This window comes from Ambystoma mexicanum, chromosome 6q (assembly GCF_040938575.1).
Source record: "Ambystoma mexicanum isolate Mex_15411 chromosome 6q, UKY_AmexF1_1, whole genome shotgun sequence".
NCBI lineage: Eukaryota > Metazoa > Chordata > Amphibia > Caudata > Ambystomatidae > Ambystoma > Ambystoma mexicanum.
Window position 1 is genome coordinate 282830232 of NC_090937.1, and position 23188 is coordinate 282853419.

Here is a 23188-nt window from a genome sequence, read left to right on the forward strand (position 1 = left end):
TCCTGTTGATAGTGGCCTGGTTGGTACTTGCAAGGAAATGGAAGCAGAAGGCACCTCCAATGAATATTGAATGGTTACATTAAAAAATGGGGATAGTTGCAAGGGAATGGGTGAACTATGGGTTACAGAGGATAAGGCATAAGTTCAGCCAAGACTGGGGAATGATTGTTGCTTACTTTTCAAAGTGATTACATGCAACAATGGTGACCTCAAAATCTGAAGCTGTTGGACATAATGTAGAGGATTGGACATTCCTCAGGGGCTAACACCCATGCAGACTTTTTTTGAGCACGACTGGGTGTGGGAATGGGGGTGGGCGCGCTAGGGGGTGGGGAAGGTTTGTTTTAAAAGTGCCCTGTTTTTCTTATTCCTTCTGTAAATTTTGAAAACTCAATAAAAGCAATTGTACAAAAAAGCACAATTAAAATATAGTAAAACAAGTGAAGACAAAAAGAAAGTAATATGAGAAGCAACAGCACATTTTCTTAGAATTCAAGTTAGAACAATTAAGCACCCTTTAAAGCACTGGGAACAAATGTACATGGAAGAGGCCCTAAGCGGAGCTGATCAGCCTCCAGAGGGGTCCTGGGACACTGCCAAAGGCTCCAGAGAGCAATATGCCTGAAATGGTTGGTCCCACCAGTCGAAGGGTCCAAGCACTGATAAGGGTCTTCATGGGGATTGGTCCAGTGAGGTAGGGCTTAACAGGGACTTGGCTAGAAGCGATGCTGCAGGTCTTCAATGGTCGTTCTTTGGTTTTCAGCGAGCTGCAGCCCTTCGAAGGGGTGTCTTGGCTCCATTGATGACCTGAGAAACAGCTGCCGGAAGAGCCCTTTTCGCCTAGATTTGAGGTAGGGATGCCCTCAGCCTACCAATGAGAAGGTTCTGCAGCACTCAAATTGGCAAGGGCTTTCTAATCCCGGACAGCCTCTTCCTCTGCCAGCAACAGACATACCCCTGGTCAAAGTATGGATTGACACCAGACAGTTCCAGACCCCACACCTCTGGCCAGAATCACAGAATGTTGCTTTGCCTTGGAAAGGCCTTTCCATAATTGGTATTTCCTGACTGGAGTGGGCAAAAGAAAGGGCAAAAAACGCATGGCATGCCATTTTCAGTATATGCTAAGTTATAGATATCTATTGGAATGATTTCTGCCACATGGAGCAAGAGCTTTCTTGTCCTATTTCTTTTAAAAAGGGGGATTAACCGACTCCTAGTAATTATAGGTTAATTGCCTTGCTCGACCACACCAAAAAACACTCTGCAAAGGTTCCATATTAAGTGAAATGACCGAAGAGGTAAATGACCATCACATTTTGCCTTATGCTCAAACCGGATTTAGGGCAGAATATAGCATGATAGCTAATGTTACAATACCTGCAAAGCCTGGGAAAAACAATTACAAGTCAACTTTGTCCATTTTTCTTTGGCTTTTGATAAGATAAACAGAAAAAAATCATGGCAGAGGTTAGCTGCAATGAAAATTCCCTCATGTTTATTAAGAATGCTAACGTTAATATATCACATCCCAGACAAAGATCCATAACATCCAGAATAGGACATACGACACAGGTAATTCCAACAAGTAGTAGGCTAAGTCTCCTCCCCCAAGTATTTTATTATATATATATATATAGTGTCAGTTGTTCTCCCTGAAATTAGGTAGAATTTAACTTAATTTGTTTGGGATATCATGGGTGACAAAACGTTATTTGACAACATGCCCATAGGGGTAAGGAGGTTGATGACAATACTAAGCACCTATCTTAAGTTAAAAATACATTAAAAAAAATGTAAATAGTAATATGTATCTCTGCCTCAGAGAAAACAAAACATAACCATCATTGGACAATGGCAGACAATCACATTGAGAAAGTATAAAAGTGTAAATATCTAGGCATGACATTCAGTAGCTTATTGAATTGGAGGGATTATTGTGACGATTTGAAAATCACAACACATGAGCAATGTTTGGTCTGAATTCCTTCCAGAAAAAATGGAGGCTGGGGTTCGTGAACACCTCTGCTAGAAGCTTATGAGTACTGAATCTCAGGGATAGCTCTGAATAGTGCTGAGATATGGGCGTTTAGCAGAAGGAAGATGCGGACATCACGCATTAGGTCTTTCTAATGCTATTTAAATAGAATATATTAGCATGGATTTTGACTTAATATCCTGGCTACCACTAGCTAAAAGATGGACAGCTAAACTCTTTCAAAAGAACTGGGAAATAGATCCCAACACATTATGGCCAATAATATAAGAGGAATTAAGCGATAGCCTAAATTAGAGTAAAGCTGATTTTGCAAGCGAATGCCTTAAATATATAAAACAGGTGCTACAATAGATTTAGATGTAATGGAACTCAAAGGAAAAAACAATGTCACATTAAAATGTAAGGAAAATAACACGCATATCTTATTCTTGGCAAATAAGACCAGAGCCCTGAAAAAAAATTGCCTCAGAGGGATACAAGACTAACATTTTTGGAAAGGTTCCCCTGTCCTTTAAAGTGATGTTTGCATTTAAGAATGAGAAGCAATGCAGTGCATTTGTATGAAAATATCGGAGCTTGCATTGGCATAGCAAGAGATTTGGTAATCTCCTAAATGTGCAAAAGGATGGTAGTTGATAAGCTACAACACATTCTCAGAGTGTGAAGTTTCAGCAGAGAGCACTGCATTCGTTTTTAGGGTGTTACTTTTTAAGGGAAAGGAGTTGGAGGGATTCAGATTGGAGAAGGTGGTGAAATTAAATAATGCCACCATTCTTTCAGAAGCCATTGCTTTTGATAGATCTGTATGAAAAAAGAAGTAAGGTGCAAATATAAAAGATTGGATTTGAAAGATATTATCACAAAACATTTATTAGCTGATCTGTTTATGGTAACGTGTAAGCTATTCATGTTTCTGTCTTTTGTATACAGATTTCTTCAAATAAAATAAAAAAGGGTTTATAACCCAATTGTATACAATTAACAAGAAATGGGGTTTAAGAGAGATATGAGCTGTAGGAAGAATGGAGAAGGAGGAGAGTTTATGCAGGGAGAGAGGACTGTGAATGACTTTTGTTTGGCTTGTGGTCAAGAACAGTGCTTCAGACTGGGAGCTGTTGCGTTGATTCGGGCACCAGGCCATCACCTACATTTGTACGACTCGTATCTGTCTTGAATTGCCTATATGAATGCCTCCCCTGAAACAGTTGGTTTTTCAAGTCTTCGGCTGATGTCTTCGCTGCTAAACCTGGAAGTTACTCAAGGTCAATGATGCAGGTTACACCAGTAGGTTACAAGGGCCTAAATGGATAGGAATTGTAATACAACATTTAACAAAACTCTTACAAGTGTCCATATGTAAACAAAAAGAATCCAAAGCTACTGAAGAAATCCTGCTTTCTCAGAAGCTATTTACCAATATTTTAATCATTTACCAAAGTTAAGCCTCATGAGAGGGGAAAGTATCGAAGCCCAGTTCACAGGCGGGTATTGGTAGCTCTCTCCAGACTTGGCAAGGGCCTCCATAGGCACATTCACTAGATGACTTGGAAATGATTCAGGGCCTGCAAAAAATAAGAAGAAATAACCAATATTGCTATAAACAATACTAAGAAGCACATGCAGATCTAAATAAACGAGCTCCACGCATCAAACAAATTGTGGATGTTTTTATATTCTGTTAACCTACTGTAAATGAATTCACATATGCAACTATTTTGGATTTGTAGATGGCCTTCAAACACCTATGTACAAAATCCTTCTGGACACAGAATGGGGTAGAAAAGAGAATGTATTTGGTTTAAGTATTTCCCATCAGACTAGAAGTAACTGTTAAGGCTGATATCTTTAATGCTTTACCCAAAACTGGCATGCATAGAAATAGTCAGTGACCTTGGCCTTCTGGTGCACTCTAACATAAACGATGCATATATTTATTAAAGTGTTAGGCCACAGGAGAGTTTGCACCCATTGCCTATGGCCTACAGTCTCCTTACAAAGATATAAATAGGAGTCGACTCCAATATAAACAAAGGCAATATGTTGGTCTCAATACAAGATCTTACATTTCCCATTACGTATTACATAACCATGTTACTGGCAAAGATAAAAAAATAACAGCCAGTAAAGTGGGAAATCATCTACTCAGAACAGACAAAAAAGGAAAAAAAATCCTTGTTCAAACACATTCAAGAGTACTTCGCTCATGTTTCAGTAAAGGATTTCCCACAATATTGGCACTAGGGAAAATACGTTCATACCATATTTCAATATGATAGCAGTGAGCAATGCAACATGAAATATACAAACTTGACCAATTAAATATTGCATGGCTTGGCAAAATGACAATATGTGAATATTGATCACAGGAGTTTGATGGTCTGACCTATGTCCTCAACCCTGCCTGGAAGGTGGTTGAGTTCCTATCTAACATTTGTATTTATTTTCCAAAGGACCCTCTCAATGTGTTTGATGCATGTTTGAGGTGGTTTTGCTGACGTACTTCCATTAATTTCTACAAGATTGATATTCATGTTAGGCTTACATTTCTATATCATGTTTGCTACCTTTTCTACAAATAAAGTTTTTTGTATGATTTTAAATAGATTTAAAAGTTGTGATCTGGTCTGCAGCATAAAACGTTTAAAAATAGCAGAAAATCAAATAATTGAGCATTACATATTTATAGATAATGGTGGAATTAAGGTGGATCCCGTCAAGGGCCAATGAAGCTACAGAAATGACAAAATCTCTTCATTACTTACCTTCAATGAAGTTACTTATCTTCGATAATGTTCTTTCTTTCTCTCTTCAATAATTTTCTTTTAGATGGATTTGCCTATTCCTAATCTATGAAATATCTGCCAGACGCAGTCGAGACTGGAATGTTTTCAGCTTGCCACCAGTTGGCGCCATGTTGCTCCATCATGGACCCTTAGCACCCCTTTGTGTCAGAAGTAGTGATTCATCCGTATTAATACATGGCGCCACTGGCACCATCTTCCTCAGTTACACACTTTTTGTCGCAAGGCCATCCGCAAGGAACGGTACAGCTGCTACTTTCAAATTGCAATAATGCAAATGCGCACTTCAAGTCCTTCCTTTAGCATGATAGGCAGGAAGGGCGGTGAGGAATCTGTGGGAGGAAAAATGGTACCCATCAGAAAGAACATTACCAAAGGGGAGTAATTTTGTTATTCTAATGGATACATTCCTTCAACAGATTCCTCATCTATGAAACACTACTGAAGCTATTCCAGAGGTGGTAGAAGGATAGAAATGCTCATCTTAAAGAGGCAATTTTTGCAACACAGACCTTCCAACCATGGCCTCATTAAAGGGTGCCTGTGGGGGGGGAGGAGTAGGAGTCCAAATGATAATGCCTAGTGAATATTTTTGAATTGTCAATGTACCTGCCTGTTCTCTAGTGGAATTTGACTGGACTGGCTCCCAGTGGCTGCGAGGATTAAGTTAAAAACCCTCTGCATCATCCACAAAGCCTTCTGGGGCCTTGGGCCTCAATACCTTCAACTCTTGTTAGGGAGAATTCTCATTTCATGGCTAATTTCCCTTACCTATTGAGTCCCTCAGCAGCTTTGCTGGATCTCTGGAGTTGTTTCTTTCCACTTGGTAAGATTGTGAGCTTTTCCCCCACTCTTACTTGTATTTTGCTATGTGTTTTGACCTGTTTTGTGATTGTGGGCTCTGGAATACACCACTTCAGTAGCCCCCTTCTTTGTGTGTGTCACACAGCACCTTCTGTGCAGTGGCACAGGGTTGCCGTTCAGACTCCCCTCGACTCCCCCAGAAAAGGGTAACGTTACCATTAACTTTACTTAGTCAAATTTAACCACAGATCCAGTACACACCATCTTACATGGCGTGCTGGAAGGGTTAACTCTTAACTCTTTTTATCTGTACCTCCTAGAGCATTGTTTCGCTCTTAACATTTAGACATGGCTGGTGGCAGTGGTATCTACCCTAAATTTCTACTGCGGTTATCTTATATAACCGTGGTAATATTGTAGTCTATTGTGTTAGCCTCAGACTTAAACCCGCTTGACCAAATCCTTTTTTCGTTTGGCTCCAGTGCGGTTTATTCGCCATTTCTTTTTGTTAAACTCCTTCTTGTGTTTTACTTTGAGCGGCAAACCAGGTTTGCCTTCTTTGTTCACTGTCTTTTGGCGGGCTTCTACCTAGAAGCCCTCCTCAGGGCGCCTGGGTGTCTAGGTGGGCTGAATGTGAGGGAGGGGTGTAGTCACCCCCTGCACAGGGTATACTAGGAAACCCAAGTCACACTTTGACATGATTGGACAAGGTGGTTGTCCGGGTTGGACAACCCCCCTGCTGGGTGATTGACAGCCAGGCTGTGTGAATGGGGGTTTTGCGCATAAAAGGCAGGTCTCTTGGGCTGGAAGTCAGAGAGTCGCCACTGAAACTACAAGGAACCGGCGAGAAGTGGGGGAGAGGTTGACTGCTGCAACTACCCCGTACCGGTGAAGCAATGCTGCAGTCCTGAGCTATCTACCCTTCAACGACTACAAGGAGATCCAGTCCGGAGTCTTCTTCCCTTGAGCCTGGTGGGTATAACCAGCTCATCTTCTTCAGCCAGAGGTCACCTTCATGGTCGAAATCGCTGCACACTGCTGTAGTGGTCCGGATAGCCATCTGAAGAACCTCTCCTGTTTTTAAGGAGCGCACCTTTTATTCATTGTCACTGCTGCCGGCCTCATCCCTGTGTGGTGCGGACCCCCTCATCGTCCTTCGTGCTGAAGCTGCAGGAAAGCGTGGGTCTGCGGGAAACCAACAGGAACAACTGCCGTGGCACCAGCTTTGTTCTTTGAGAAAGGTACTGTGTCCTGTTTGAGGAATTTTGGGTGAAATCCTAATTTCTCTACTTTAAGGCTTGTCCTTACTTTTCACTCCTTCTTATAACTTTTGCTTCCGAACATTGACAATATCAAAGTATTCTTGGCAACGTTGAATCTCGAACTGTCCGACTGTGTGATCCTCGACAACAGGCACCCGGTGTCACTTGACTTTGGCTCCGGCCCCTTGACTCTTAAATTCCTGTCTATGTGTGTTCTTCGATTCTGTCTGCATAACCAACATATTGCCTGCGATTTGTGCCCCCAACTCTCTCTGGGTATTTCGGGTGCTAAGTGTGTTTTTACCCCGGTAGCATTTCTTGCTGCGGATACGCGTTTATCTAGTAGACCGAACCGTCAAAAAGTGATCGCAATTGTATTCACGGTAACGTGTTCTGTTTCATAACACCGGTCCATTCAAACACAGGGTACTTACCTCGAATAATACTGTACAAAGTGAATTGGTTAGTTGTAGTATATTTTACGTGTGGTATTTGAATTAATAGAAGTGTTGTGTTAATAACAAATGGTTTAAAAAATAAATGTACTTATATTTTTTACCTGGAACCTTGAGTCAGTGTTTGCTTGAGTCACAGTAATTGTGGTCCCTTTGTGTAATCTCTGCTACTGCTCATAAACTCTTGAGATAAGCTTGGCTGCTCCGCTACTGCTATCACTATAACCTAGTAGTACAGGCTTATACCAAAGGTAAAACTTTTATTGCCACCTGTAGTCTTAATTGTGTGTAGTGGTCCCTAAGGGCACTGCACGGGATTCTGCCTAACACCTCTCTTCCTAAATATCTCCCCTCTCAAGCTCTTTGCTCATCCGCCTCCAACTCCCTCTGGGTCAGACGCTTCTCCAAGCAACAAGTTGGCAGTAGATCTCTCTCTTCGGCTAGGGCCTCCCTCTGGAACAGCCTCCCCGCCTCCCTGAAACTTGAGGAGAACCATCTTCGGTTCCGGAAGCACCTAAAAGCCTTCCTCTTTGCTTCTGCTTTCTCTCCTCCTCTCCCCTGCTGAAGTCCTGGCTGATACTGAGACTGCACAGGTTACCTGTCCACCCATCTGATCTCGGGTCCAAGCCTGCCAGTTGCACGCTTGCGCCGCCTTCCTGGCAACCCCTGCACCTGGGGACTGTTTTCTGTATCCCTACAATCCCCAAACCAGCACTTATGTCTGCACTTGCCACCAGCTGGCCGTTCTTTATTTATTTTATGTAATTTTTTATTATCCCATGTACTGCACTTTCCCCTCCCCCCGCACTTTTCTTTCCCCCTTCCCTTGCACTTGCGCAATCTGAATGACAGATGGCCTAGTAAGATCGTTGTCTGTCTTCCCTCTATTCCCCATCCCTTGCCTCGTCACGCCTTGAAACACTTGTGTATAGGCACGTTATAAATGTGATATCATATCATAACTTCAGCCACAGCCTTGCATGCTAGTTCATAGAGGTTCTTCATTCAAAGAGCTATCCACCTAGAAATCCTTTTGCGATAGCCTTCCTTTTCTTTGGACTGCCAAACCAGCAAACTGGTCATCGATCCTCCATTCATTTGTTCTAGATGCAAAGAGTAGGAACAAGTTACTTACCTGTAACTGTTGTTCTCCAGCATGGGTCTGGCATGGATTCACATGCTCATGAATATTCCCCGTCGTCAGGCTGGGAATCCTCGGTAAAGAAAAAAAACCAGTATCAGTTTCGTTTCTGATCTGTCTTTCGTAGTAATAACCAATCACTGGTCTCTGCGTCATACTGACCACAGCCAATGACTGCCCTCTACCTAAGCACCGCCTCTGGCAGCCATCTTCAGATTTGGAAGCACGTGAAGTGGCAGTATGACCAAGTGAAGAGCCGCAGAGGGGTAGGCGGGAGGGTTCGCATGTGAATCCATGCCAGACCCATGCTGGAGAACAACAGTTACAGGTAAGTAACTTGTTCCTTCTCCAGCATGGGGTCTGGCATGGATTCACATGCTCATGAATAAAGAATACATAGCAGTAACACACATGCACAACCACGGGAGGTGGCAAAGGCTCAACATTAAGCAGTACATCAAACTCAACATTAAGCATCTTACCTCCTCACCAGGCTCACCTCAGGCGAACAGGTTGCGCAGCACTGCTTGGCCGACCCTGGACTCCTCCCTGGAAACCCGGTCGACGCAGTAGAATTTCGTGAAGGTGTGCGTCGACCTCCACGTAGCAGCCCTGCATATGTCCAGCAGGGGCACACCAGAAAGGAACGCCGTGGTAGCTGCGATCGCTCTGGTGGAATGGGCTCTCGGACGGCCAGGCAGCGGTCGGTTTGCCAACCGATGACAGTACATGATACAGCCGGAGAGCCATCTGGAAATGGAAGCCTTCGAGAGAGCCTTCCCCTGATTGACAGGTCCAAAGTTCACAAAGAGTTGTGACGTCTTCCGAAAACTCTTTGTGCGGTCCACGTAGAACTTCAGCGCTCTAGCCACATCCAGCGAGTGCAAAGTCCTCTCAGCCGGCGACGAAGGCACGGGAAGAACACAGGCAACACCAAGGGTTCGTTGAGATGGAAGTCCGACGGTACCTTGGGCATGAAGGAGGGGTGCGTCCTGAGCACTACCCTCGTGTCGTGAAAAGTCAAGTATGGGGCCTTGCAGGAAAGGGCCTGGATCTCTCCCACCCGTCGTGCGGAGGTGATGGCCACAAGAAACGCTGTTTTCCACGACAGAAACTTCAACGGGGCCGAGTGCAGAGGCTCGAACGGAGGTCCCATGAGCTTGGTCAGCACCACGTTGAGCTCCCACGCCGGGGCCGGAGCCTTCACCAGCGGGAACGATCTGAACAGTCCCTTCATGAACTCTTTCACCAGACGATGAGACCACAAGGACGTCCGGCCCGTGGTTCTGGTGTATCGGGAGATCGCAGCAAGATGAATCTTGATGGACGCGTGTGCCAGTCCAGCTTTGGCCAGCGTCAGCAGGTACGGCAGTACCCGGGGAGCCGTAATCCGTAGAGGGTTAATCTTCTGTGCGTGGCACCAGACAGAGAACCTCTTCCATTTGTGTCCGTAGCATTTAAGAGTCGAGGACGCCCTGGCCTTTGCAAGAACCTCTCTGCAGTCGGCCGGTATGTCGTATCCTCCAAACTCTAGCGCTGCAGGAGCCAGGCCTGCAAGTTCAGCGATTTCGGGTCGTGGTGGAGGATGGCGCCTCCTTCCCTGGAGAGTAGATCCGCGTCCACCGGCAGCTTGATTGGCGGGGACGCCGACAAGTCCAGAAGGTCCGGGAACCATATCTGCCTCGGCCACGCAGGTGCGACGAGGATCATCCTGCACCGTGACCTCTTGAGCTGGTTGACGAGCCGGATTAGCAGTGGCAAAGGAGGGAACGCGTAGAGGAACAGGCCCTCCCAGGGGAACGAGAAAGCATCGCCCATGCTCCTCGCCTGGGGAAACCTGCTGGCGAACCTCCGGCACTTGGAGTTCGTCGCCGTCGCGAACAGGTCGATCTGGGGTGTGCCCCACCGTCGGAAGAGGCAATCCACTAGATCCTGCCGTAGTTCCCACTCGTGGCACGAGCGCAGCTCCCTGCTGAGTGAGTCGGCGATGGTGTTTTTTATCCCTGCCAGATGAAACGGCACCAGAAACATCCTCTGGGCGACGGCCCAATGCCACAGGTCCTGCGCCTCCTTGGACAGTGCTGCGGACCTGGTTCCGCCCTGTTTCCTGATGTAAAACATGGTGGTGGTGTTGTCGGTGAAGATCCTCACCACCTTGCCCTTGAGGGACGGAAGGAAGGACCTGAGGGCCCAGAACACTGCACGGAGCTCCAGGACGTTGATATGGAGGGACTTCTCCGTCGGGAGCCAAAGGCCTCTCGCGTGCAGATTTTCGGTGTGCGCTCCCCACCCTTCCAGGGAGGCATCCGTGGTCACTGTCTCCTGGTGGTCTGGGGTCTGGAAGTCCATGCCCGCCGTCAGATGCGCGCGGTTGCCCCACCACCGGACCGCTCGGCGGAAACTCTCGTCGAGTGTGATCCTCTCCTCGAAGCCGCCCGTCGTTTGGATCCAGCGCGCGTCCAGGAACTCCTGCAACGGGCGCATCCGGAGCCTGCACATGGGAATGAGGTAGATGCAAGAAGACATCATTCCGAGGAGGGACTTGATGGACCTCACCTTGGCCGCGTCGGAAACCAACAACCCGCTGTACCTTGCCCAGGATGGACCTGGTCCTTTCCTCCGAAGGGGAGGCCAGAAGGGACACTGTGTCGAGCTTCGCTCCTAGAAACAGTGCGTTTTGCGCGGGTACCAGGTGGGACTTGGCGTAGTTCACGGAGAATCCCAGGTCCGTGAGAAGTTGGACGGTCCTTGCCGTGTGCTCCACGGCGAGCTCCCTCGTCTTGGCTCGGATGAGCCAGTCGTCCAGGTAGGGGTAGACGTGGATCCCCTCGCAGCGCAGCTGCGCCGCCACCGGTGCAAGGCACTTGGTGAACACCCTGGGTGCCGACCGTAGTCCGAAGGGGAGGGCTTTGAACTGGTAGTGACGCCCTTGGACCACAAACCTGAGGAATTTTCGGTGCCCCTTTAGGATGGGAATATGGAAGTAGGCATCCTCCAAATCCAACGACGACAGGAAGCCTCCTTCCTCCAGCTGACCCAGGACGTGCTGGAGGGTGACCATCCGGAACTTCTGCGCCTTGATGAACTTGTTCAGACGTCGCAGGTCTAGGATGGGGCGCCATCCTCCCGTCTTCTTCTTCACGAGGAAGTATCTCGAGTAAACTCCGGAGCCCCGAAGCCTCTTTGGGACGAGTTCGATGGCGCCCTTCCTGAGCATCGCCTTTACCTCCAGGAGAAGCTGAGGGACGTGAAGCTCTTTCCTGGCCACGGGGGGGACGCGCGGGCACCTTCTTTGAAACTCGAGCGCGTGGCCCCGGGCTAAGGCGTCCAGCACCCAACGGTCGGTGGAGATGGACTCCCACACGCTGACGAAGCTCGCCAGCCGGCCTCCCACCGGGGTGCTTCGGTGGGGGCCCGACCCCACGGCCGGTTCAATCCTGTTTCGACGAGGCTTTGCCGCCTTGACCTCCTTGGCGACGACGGCGGGGTCCGCCGGACTTGCCTCGTCCTCTGTAGGCCTCCTGAGACGACGAGCGGGCCGCTTGACGGTAGGTGGAGAAACCGCCGCTGGAACCTTTGGAGGCGCCCTTGCCTCCGCTGCTCCGAAAGGGCGTCCGTCGTTGCTGCAGAACCCCAAGGGCCCGGGCCGTCTCAGTGTCCGCTTTAATGGCCTGAAGGGAATCGTCCACTGTTTTCCCAAACAGGTTGTTCCCATCGAACGGCATGTCCAGGACTCTGGTCTGTACGTCTTGACGGAAGTCCGTAGCCTTGAGCCATCCACGCCGCCTAAGGCACACGCCGTTGCCCAACTGGCGAAACCCGGTGTCGGCGATGTCCGTCGCAATAGTGATGGCGTGGTCCGACGCCACCTCACCTTCCTGTAGGATCTCCAGGGCATCCGCCCTCTTGTCGTCCGGTAGGAAGTCCAGCAGGGGAGCCAGTTTGTACCATAACTCCCTGTCGTAGCGGGCCACGATAGCCAAGGCGTTGGCCGCTTTAATCGTCGTCGCTGCAGACGAGATGACCCTGCGTCCCATAGCGTCCAATTTCTTTCCCTCGCCGTCCGGTGGGGAAGTCGATGTGGAGGCCGCACCCCCCCCCCGCTTTCTTCCTGGCCGCCGCGGAGACGACGGAGTCCGGGGTAGGCTGCGCCCGGAGGCACAGGGGGGCCGCGTCCGGGACCCGGTACTTCTTCTCGTACCGGTCTCTTCTAGCTGGCGTCGTGGAAGGGTTCTTGAGGAGGGCGAGGCCCTCATCCCAAATGTCGTCCAGTAGAGGCACCGCGAGGACCGTCTTCCTCTTGGTCTCGCGCCGTTGATAAAGGAATCCTTCCTTTTTCTTCTCCTCAGGGCAGAGTTGGAAAAGCTCGGATGCCCTGGCGATCATGGAGTGGAACGATCCAATCTCGTCGGGCGGAGAAGCCCTGGTGGGAGGTGAAGACGGTAGATCCTCGTCGTATACCTCGTCGTCCGTACACGTCGCTGCCGTGTCAGTCCCCGTATCATCCCCTCGGGTGGACGGGGAGGAGGGCTGGACGGGGCGCGACGGATGAAAAGGAGGTGGAGGGTGAATCCTTCTTTTCTTGGGCGGGGGAACACCAGAAGGTCCCGGTTCAGGATCCCCCGACGGGAGAGGTTCCTCCGTCGGCAAGGGTAGTCTCGTCCTTATCTCTGAACATAAGGACTGTATAGCCAACAAAATGGCCGCCGAGTTGTCTTGCGGCGCTGGCAGAGGGGAATCCGACGGGCGATCAGGGGCCCCGTCGGCACCCTCGACGATGTCGTCGTCACCTGCGTCGGGATCCATCCCGACGGGCCGGTCTTCTTCCACGCCAAGGCCGTGGCTTAAGACCTCAATCAGCTCTTCCTCCGAAGTTGAGGCCGAATCTACAACGACGCCCTGCCCCCCCTTTTTCTTCCCCGCCGGGGATTTCACGGGGGTCCTATCGATGGGCACAAAAGAGGACTCCCTCCGAGGTGGCAGGGAGACTCTGAGCCCCGAGGTCGCCACCACTGGTGTAGCCTCCACAGGCTGAGCCAGGGCCGCCGCGACAGTATCGATAGAGGGCTTGGCCGGATGGATTAAGGCCTTCACCACCTTAGGTGCGCTCACCGCCTTATCCTTGAGGGGGGGGACACTGCCTCGCTCCACCTCCGATGGGGCCTTCGAGCTCGACCGGGGCCTCTCCAGGAGCTTCGCCGGGTGCTCGCCCTTCCTCTTACCCGACCCAGAGTGTTGGCTCGTGGCTGAAGGTGCCGGGGAGGGTGCGCCCTGCCTGGCGCCCGTAGAGCCCGACCGTTCGGCGCTCCCGGTGCCAGCGGACTCGCGGTGCTTGGCCTTGTGTTGGACCCCCGTCGCCGGGGCGTCCTCAAAGGTCTTAGAAGACCGCTCGGATTTCTTCCTCTTCTTCTCGCCTGACGGGCTCTTCCCTTCCAGCCAGTTGGCGAGACGTTGATGGCGGTCCTTCATGGTCCGCTCCGACATATTGCCGCAAAACGCACAGTCCTTCTCCACGTGCGTCTTGTCCTCATGTAAGCAGTAGAGACAAAAGGAGTGCTCGTCCTCCTTAAAGACGTTCACCAGCTGGCATCCAGGGCAGATCCTGAACAGCTTTCCGGGCGTCGAGCTTCCCTTCTCCTGGGCCATGTCCGGGCCTGAGAAGCTTCTGGAGTCCTCCAAAAGTGTAGCTCGACGAAATCTTCACCCTTGAGGGGCGCAGACGAATCCGACACGGGTCCCCGTTGATCGAATGGAGAGTCGGTGGAGCTTGAGGCTCTTTTGACCGAAAAAACAAAGTTTTTGAGAAAAAACGTGAAAAAATAGCACTAACGCTCGGGAGCAATAGCACGAGGATCCCAACACATGAACGTGCGGTAAAAATCTGAAGATGGCTGCCAGAGGCGGTGCTTAGGTAGAGGGCAGTCATTGGCTGTGGTCAGTATGACGCAGAGACCAGTGATTGGTTATTACTACGAAAGACAGATCAGAAACGAAACTGATACTGTTTTTTTTTCTTTACCGAGGATTCCCAGCCTGACGACGGGGAATATTCATGAGCATGTGAATCCATGCCAGACCCCATGCTGGAGAATGTGGACTTTCTGTGCCCTCTTGGGATCTAGCCTATGAAAGTGCACCTCGGAAATCACAAAATGAGGCAGGGAAGAATGCTCACATTTGTAGGACTTAGTTTGCAATATTGGGTGGGCCCTGGTTCCTAGTCTAAGCTGCTGTCCAGGTTTTCAGCTGTTGGACATCTTGCTTGGGCTTTCCATGTCCTCCGACTGGACCACCTTGTTGCTTGGGCCAGGTCTTCCATCCAGTGACCAAAGTCCAGGCCGTTTTACTGCCACTTCTCACCATTTACCTGGAGGGTTGCAGGCCTTGGTACTGGAGCTGTAGCTGCCTGGACCAGTGCTGGGATCCCACCACCCAACCTCTTATACTCTTGTGCAGGTTCCTCTGCCCTCCGGAAGCCATCTCCATCAATGCTTGCTTTTGTCTCTCGATAGTGGGTCCTACTCCTGAAAAGGTTGGAGATTCTTCTGCTGGCCCATCAGGGTCATTGCTGGCTCAGGGTTTACGTTTCTGGGTGACGGATCCTTCATTTCCTCCTTTAAAAGAAGATTGACACTTAGCAGGTTGTTTTGCTTCGCTGGAACAAACTTTCCTGGAACAAACAGTGAATACCTACCTCTGGGCCTTGAAATGGTGGGTTATACAAGTACTCACCATCAGGTGCCCCTGTGGTCCGTGGTTGAAGGGTTCTGCAGGTCACTGCCAACTGTGTTTCTCCATTGCCATGCATTGGGGCTGAACCCTACACTGCTTCTCTTCTCCTGCGGCTGCTTGTTTTTCTTAAACCCAGCACTGGATCTCTTATTTAGGGTCTCCACTGGCGGCGGCTGCTTTCTTTGTAACAGTGGGGAGGAACTGGGACTTGCTTGGATTCTTGCAATAACCACAGGCCATCTTACAGACTTTGTCTGGTTTCCTATGGGATACTCGTCTACAAGAAAATAATTCCTATAAATTACATTCTAGAGTACTTACCTAAACAGTGACATTCTTCTTCACCAAGCCTTGGCTTTTTAGCAGCCACCTCCGATTTATTAGAAATGTTTCAATCTACGTGTTGCGATCCTGCCTCTGGATATACAATGTATCACTACTTGCTACTATTGTTTTCTTTCTTGCAGAGTAATGTCCCCCTCTGGGCCCAGGGAGTACTAGTGTAAAACAAATACTCCTGGCTTTGTTGGACATTATATAAACCTGATTCATACCTCTATGAGTTTTACGTTTGTGTTGTGTTCCTCTGGATTATGTGCATTACTTTACCTAGAGTGTAGTAGGTAACCTGTGACAAAACTCTGTGTGACCTCTTGGTTCTTGAATTGGATAATAAAACATGTTTTATTGACTAGGCGCTGATATGGACTCACCTCTAAAGATTTAAATATATAGTGTCTGCCACCAGGTATGGTGCTTGCATTTTAGGGTCAAGAGTGGGGTTTTAACTGACCATTTACTTTTAATGAATTCCATGAATTCACTATTCTCTCCTGCGAGTTGTGCATCACCAGAGTACCTATTTTCTCTCCCTCATATATATGTGTGCTCTTGTAATAAAAGTGGACATTTCTCAGTATACCAGTGTGGTGTCTACAATGGGAATAACCATACCCCCTGCCAGCCTTCCCCCATCCCTCCTGACTGCTCTGCCACCTCTACTATATGAGAGTCTGGTCTTTCCTTTTAGGTGATACACTGCTCCACTAGAGGATTGGGCCGAAATACCCCAAACACTCCTCGATTTGGATGTGTTCAGCTTGAATTGGGCTACACCATAAGTCTAAGGTGCACCCTCTTGCTGAACCGCTGACATAGAGGAGTATTACATTTGTTTATAGTTCTGGATTTCACCATTTCTCCAAAACTATTTCGGGAGTAATACCAGAGTTATATAGGTGTTTTGAGTTTTAGGTTTGTTTCTCCACAGCGTCTCCTTCTCTGGCCCCTCATGGATGTGGTGGCTGCTCTTGTGATTTGAATCCGCCAGCAGTTACCATTTCTCTACGGTGACTCCCCCTCGTGGCCCATGATAAATGTGGATGCTTACGGTGATCATCTGCTCATAGCTGCTCAACAAACCCCCACCCCCCCTTCCCTTTACTTTTACTTTCGCCTTTCTATTCTTGTTTGAATGCGTTGTTCAGAATTGAACACCCTTAAGAGTCTGATCAAGGGGCCACCCAAGATGTGGAGAAGTGCTCTCTGTGTTACACGAGCTAGAGTGTTGGCTCAATCTCTACTTTGGGGGTTTGCCTTCTATTATGTTTGAACATTGGTTGTAGGTGAGGTTTTCTTGCTGGTCTCTACCTTGCCACCTTGTTCCTCTAATTCTCTCTGGTACTGAGTGCCGAGTGTATGGTACATGATTTGGGTGGTGTTGATATGACTCCCTTCTCTGAGGTTAATGAACAGGAGAGGTGTGGCCATATCCTGGCTTTGAGTGAGATATCATCTGACTTGTCTTTTACAAGTGTCCTGCTGCCCATCTCTGCAAGTTGTTAGAATGTTGAGGCCTGTGAGTGATTAACAGCTCAGTGAACATTGGATGGAGTTGGTGCTTACGTGTTCTCAGAGTTTCAGTTAGGACTAGAGCTGGTAGCCTAAAGATGGCAAACTGGTGTGGCTCTCCTATATTTATGAACTTCAAGAGTAACTGGAACCTTACCATATATGTAAAATAAAGCCAAGTGTTTTATACATCTTGGATTCTGTTCTGCTAAGAAACTTAAAATATAAATTAATAGTTACTCACGGTATGACTAATGTACTCTTAATCCATAGTCCCTTTCCTCCATACTGCATGGGCGTCCCTCGCTAGGGACTGGAGAGAGAACCTTTTTCACCAGAAAAAAACCCACTTCCCCTTTAAATTTAGAGGCACGGATCTGGGAGCATGCGCTCCCCACACTCCGCCCACCAGCGGCGCTCCTCAGACCCCATTGACACATCGACAATGTTTACAATTGCCTAATGACACCAGTATTATTAGGGCGGAGGATGGTGGGACATATGGAGGAAAGGGGACTATAAACTAAGAGTACGTTAGTCACTACGGTGAGTAACTATTAATTACTCTTAGTTCCCTTCCTCTTTCCTCCATACTGCATGGGGGATTACAACTGAATGAGGCCCCAGGGTGGAGAGGTGACCATCTTTGAGAAAATAGGATTCCTTAGAACCGCCTGTCAGACAGCCAGGTCTCACTTAGAGCCGGCATCTAAACAGTAATGCTCACAGAAAGCCGACGAGGTGGCCAGGTGGCTGCCCCCTGATGACCCGCCGCGGTACCTGCTGTTGGAATGCCATGGCCTTGGCTCTGACAGTGTGGGCATGCATGTTGGCTGACAAAGGCCTGTACTGCCCCTCGTAGGCCTCCACGATGGCGGAGACATCCACCGTGCAATGGAGGCCTTGGATGCCTGATACCTGGACCTTGACCCCCAGAAGGTAACAGATGTGTCCGACTTGCGGAAGCCCTTGATCCTGTCCAGATATAATTTCAGAGCACGTCTGATCTCCTGACAGTGCAAGACCCTCTGAGCCTAGTCCTAGGGTCAACAAAAAGCGGAGGTAAGGCTATTACCTCGTTTAAATGGAAAATGGAGGGTACGTTAGGTAGGAATGCGGGGTGAGTCCGCAGGACCACCTTATCTCTATGAAACATGGTATAGGGTTGTGAGGCCAACAAACCCTGGAACTAGCTGATTCTGAGAGTAGAGGTGTGGCTCACTAATAAAGCTGTCTTAAGGGTGACCAGCCTGAAGTCCGCGGATGCCACTGGCTCGAAGGGCTTGTGCGCCGAGGCGCCCAGCACCACATTGAGGTCCCACACGGGGTGTGGTTTTTCTTGAAGGGCAGACGGAGCCTGGAAAGGCCTGCCAAATGTCTTCCGACTATCGGGTTGGAAGAGGAGAATGTCTCCTCCTTGGAATTTCTGCAGGCGTCTATGGCTGCCAAATAGGTGCAGCATGTGTCCACCTGCACGCCGGAGAGCGCAAGATGCACAGAGGAGGAGAGCACATCATCCCGTGTGCACAAAAGGGGGTTGATCTCTTTAGAGTCCGCCCAATGACAGAACCTAGTCCATTTACTTTTGTACTGGCTCCTGGTAGCTTTGCTCCTGGCCTCCTGAATGAGCTCTAGGTTAGCCTGCGAGAGGCTCATGTGCTTTTGAGCGTGGCTGTACAGGAACCACGCTGTAAGGGCTAACTTCTGTGGATCAGGGTGGATGACCCTGCCCCCTTGCTGCACCAGAAAAGGAGCTGGCCCCTTCGGAAGGTGAATGGGTGGTCTGTCCGTGAGGGCGAGGAGTTCAAAGAACCACGGTCTCGCCGGCCACCCTAGAGCTATCAGAAAGGTGCTAAGGTGACAAGATTGCTTTATCTTGCTGATCGCCCTGTGGACCAGGGGTGTGGAAGGGAAGGCATAGCTGTCATGCTGTCCCCCTGCCAGGACGCGAACTGCTGGCACCTCCGGTTGCTGGAGATCACCAGCAGTACCTGGTCGTTCAATTGCCGCTTGCAACTGTTCGATCACTGTCTGCTGAGCCTGTCCGCCTCCAGAGAGGACTCGCCGAGAAGGTGGACGGCCGTAAGGTAGATCTCGTACTCCAAGGGAAAGACTCCCTGAGCTTGTGTCCGAGATGAGGCTCAGGAAGGTCAAGTTCTGCGTAGGTTGCAGCTGAGACTTCTTGAGGTTGATCGTAAACCCCAGGTCGTGGAGTGTGTTTATAAGTGAGGAGGAAGAGTGGTGTACTGCCTCCGGAGATTTCACCCTGACAAGCCAGTCGTCGAGGTACAGGTAAACATGGTGGCCCTGGTTCTTCTTTTGTATGGTGAAAATCTTGGAATAGAAGCTCAATCCTCTCTGGGATGCTGGGACTTCTTCCACTGCCTGGCTCTCGACGAGCGAACACATTTCCGCCAACAGAGTTGCTGTCCCAGTCTGTGGTAGTGGAGGGGAGAAGGGAGGAGAGGGAGGGGCCGGTAGGCGGTACTCCGAGGAAACTACTAGGAGGATCCAGGGGTCCGAAATGTTCTGCCACCAAAACTGCATGTGAAAGGCAAGCCTTGCCCCCACCAGAGAAACATGGACCCGAATGTCATGTCATGCCTTCTTTCCCTCTGAGGCTGCTGCGGAGGAGGAGGGGGACTGGAAAAAGCCCTTGCTCCTCCACCCTCCTTTATTGTTTGCGCCGGAGCTGACTTGGAGAACGGTCAGGCTGTCCGGACCCCTGGAACCCACCAAACGCCCGCCCCTTATCGGAGCATTGATATATATGATATGATATTTTATTGTATCGGGCTCGTACACAAGTGTTTCAGAGCGCGACAAGGCAAGGGAGGGGACCAGGGGAGAACAAAACAACGATCTTACTAGGCCCAGTGACACTGAGAACGTGCAGTGCATTGATGCGACTGGGAGTACGCCTTGGGCGTGGCCTTCGTTAGGATAAAGACTTTGCAGTTCGCAAACTGTTGATCTTTAATCTAATTCCTCATCGGTGGTGGATTGAAAGAGGTCACCACCTTCGAATGGAAGGTCCAATATGCGTTCCTGGATGTCAGGCTTAAACTTAGTAGCCCGAAGCCAGGCAGTCCTTCTCATGTCCGTGGCGATGCGTGTGGCCCGGCAAGAGGTATCGATGTGGGCCACAATGAACTATATGATGTCCTGCGCTGCCAGCTTGGCTTCTCCTAGACCCGCCTTGAAGTGTGCTTGGCTCTATACCTGAAGTTCTGGAAGGAAGTCTGCCATTTCCTGCCAAAGCCTTTGGTTAACGGCAGCCTGCATGGCACACATGTTGGATTGACGCAGGTGCAGCGAGGTGTTGGAGTACAGCTTCTTACCGTATGCCTCCAAGATCTACTCCTCCTTGCCTAACAGTGCTGAGGACGAGGTGGCCGAGGATGACTGAGGCTTAGAGTCGAGTGATGGCGCAGCGATCACCGAAGAGTGTGGTTGAGGGTGCGCCGACCGCAAGAGTGGATCCCACTCCATCTGACTATACTTGGTGTCGAGGCGCTGATTGATAGGTTGGGCCAAGTGTGGCTTGAGCCACCCCTACTTGGCCAAGGCAACGACATCTTTCTGCACTGGGATACCCGTTTTGGTAGGGGGTTGTAGGGTGAGGACTTCTGCAAAGACCCCCTCCTCGGGCTGCTCTACCTCAGGTTGAGGTAGGCCCAAATATTCAGTCAAACCTGCAAGCCAGTCGAGGAAGGCCTTTGCTGACGACGGCGTGTCAGGGTCCTCCTTGTTAGGGAGAATTCTCTTATAAGGCTAATTTCCCAAACCTAGTGAGTCCCCCAGCAGCTTTGCTGGATTTTTGGGGTTTGTTTTTTTCTCCTGCTAAGAGTGAGACTCTTTTACTCCCACTGTTAGGCATGATTTGAGATATGGCTCTGACTATGTTTGATTTTGGGCTATGGGGTCTTTTACTCCATAGGGTATCATCTGTTTATTGTGTATGTGTTAAACAGCACCCTCAGTGCAGTAACACAGGGGTGTCATAGTGACCCCCAAACATAGACTCCATACCCTGGGACTGACTACTGTCTCCCAGGGCATGTAAAGTCACTAATGACTTTACTAGTCTTATATTGTGAACAGAACCAGTACAAACCATCATATTGTGGAAGTTCTGGAAGGGTGTAATTAGATTGCCCCTGGGTCTGTTTTTCAAGGGGGCACTGTGCAGTCCCCCCTTGTCGAGTTTCTGGCTGGTGGCAGTGGTTACCACGCAAAATATTCCACCGGAATATTTCCTATGGGATATTCCCATTGTTTTTAAACGCACCACTTTTTGGTGCAATGTTAAAGATACCGCTGGTTTATTTATCTAATATTAAATTCACGGTTGGGTCTTTTTGCCAGAACTCTTTTCTAAAATGGCATTTGTGTCCGTCTCAGTAACTCTGACCAAGGTCGAGCCCTTTGTTCCACTTTTTGGTGGGCTACTCCACAGAAGCTCTCAAAATGGTGCCACTCTGTCTGGGTTCCACAGGATGGGTGGGGAGGGGAATTGGCACCCTGGACTCCGTTGCCTTAGCAACTCAAGTTGCACTCTGTTCTGATTGGGCCGGTGGTGAGCCGCCTGGCTCACCACGTAGCATGTTTGAGTGACAGCTAGGCTGTTGAATGGGGGGGTTTTCTGCATAAAAGCAGGGCCTTTGGGACTGGAACTTCAGAAGTCGCCACAGGACCTAACAATCCGAAGAGGGAAGAAGCTGAGCCATCTGCAACGACGACACCACCTGTGGAGCCCTGCTGCAACGAACTCGCCACTTTCCCAACGACAAGAGAAGATCTTCTGCTGGACGAGTCTTCTTCCTCTGAGCTGGTGGGACCAACCAGTTTGCCCCTTTCGCCTTCCAAAGACGTCTCTTGGTCGAATCGCCTGTGTCAAGCACCCTGGCGGCCGGATAGCCAAGCTTCACCACTTTGACCGCACGCACCTTTTATCGACGAAACTCTGCGGCTCGTTTCATCCCTGTGCAGTGCAACGACTCCACGTTTCCTCCTCGACGAGATCCTCTCTTCCCCTGGTTGAAACAACGAACTGCAACCACTGCCAGGAACAACTGCCGCCGCTGAAGCTTCCTCTCTCTTTAAGGTACTGTGTCCTGCCTGGCCTCCCTTTCTTCGGTTTGCCCAAGGTGACCCTTAAATCCTTGGCTTTCCAACTGGGTTGGCCCCAGACCTTCTAACCTTACCTTCCTAAATCTCCCCAACCTCTTTTGAACATTCTGCAAAGATTTTAAGTGCATTTTAAACCGTTTAATCCTGGGCACATTTCGCTTTGCTTCATTTAAAGTGGGCCTGGCCTATGAACTTTGGCTCTACAGTATATACTGCCTTTTATTCCCTTGCTGAGAACTCCTAAAAGTGTTGGGACCTGTTTTATTTCTATGCTCTGCCTTTTTCTCTCCCTTTAACTGAACTATTGGAGTGCCATCAGGTTATGCGCTCACATCTGTTTAACAAATCGTAGTGTTTTAACTCTGACTTGTCTAATAGTTATTAAGGGAGGTGTGTATATTTTACCTTACTGTGTTTTAACTTGCTTTTGATTTAGAGTGCTAGTATATTACCTAAAGTGTGTTTTAAATAAATAATTATATACTTTTTATACAAAGCTCTGGTCAGTGTTTGTTTGCTCTACTGTGTTTTTAGCCCTACTGTGTATACTCCATATACTGCCTTACTCTTCTTGAGAGAAGTCTGACTGCTCAGCCACAGCTACCAGGTAAATCTGGGTGGTGCAGACTGCTACCAATTGGGTTTACTGCTTACTCCTGTAGTCTTAATCGTTTTTCAGTGTTCCCCAAAGAAACTGCACATGATTCTGCCTAACACTTCTCCACATCTGTGTCCACCACAGTGTCCGGCTGGTCTGAAGCGGGTGGGGGAGTGCTGGGCGCCCTGGGCTACAGTGGGGAGACTGGTGCCGAAGGCTGCTGCAGAAGCTGTTGTGGAACCACCTGTACTCTGGGAGGCAGGGGAGCTGGTATTGAAGGAGTCGGTAGGGGCAGCGGGGGCTGCGCTGGGGCCTGTGAAAGGACTATGGCCGTTGGTGGACTGACCGGAGGGAGAAAGTCCCTGACTGCATCCTGCAGGATGGCCCCATCTGGGGGGTTCGCATCAACACC

General features: G+C 49.3%; 1 protein-coding gene across 2 annotated transcripts in view; it reads right to left on the bottom strand.

The window, feature by feature from the left end:
- Positions 1 to 23188, bottom strand: part of FOCAD (focadhesin) — a 2926805-nt gene that overhangs the window by 469847 nt on the left and 2433770 nt on the right. For both annotated transcript variants that reach the window (XR_011282193.1, XM_069630760.1), the window contains exon 36: positions 3433 to 3561. Coding sequence is in view for 1 of the 2 variants with exons in the window: in XM_069630760.1 (XP_069486861.1) it covers positions 3433 to 3561 (129 nt within the window). In the remaining variant the exon portion in view is untranslated. The remainder of the gene's footprint in view (positions 1 to 3432; positions 3562 to 23188) is intronic.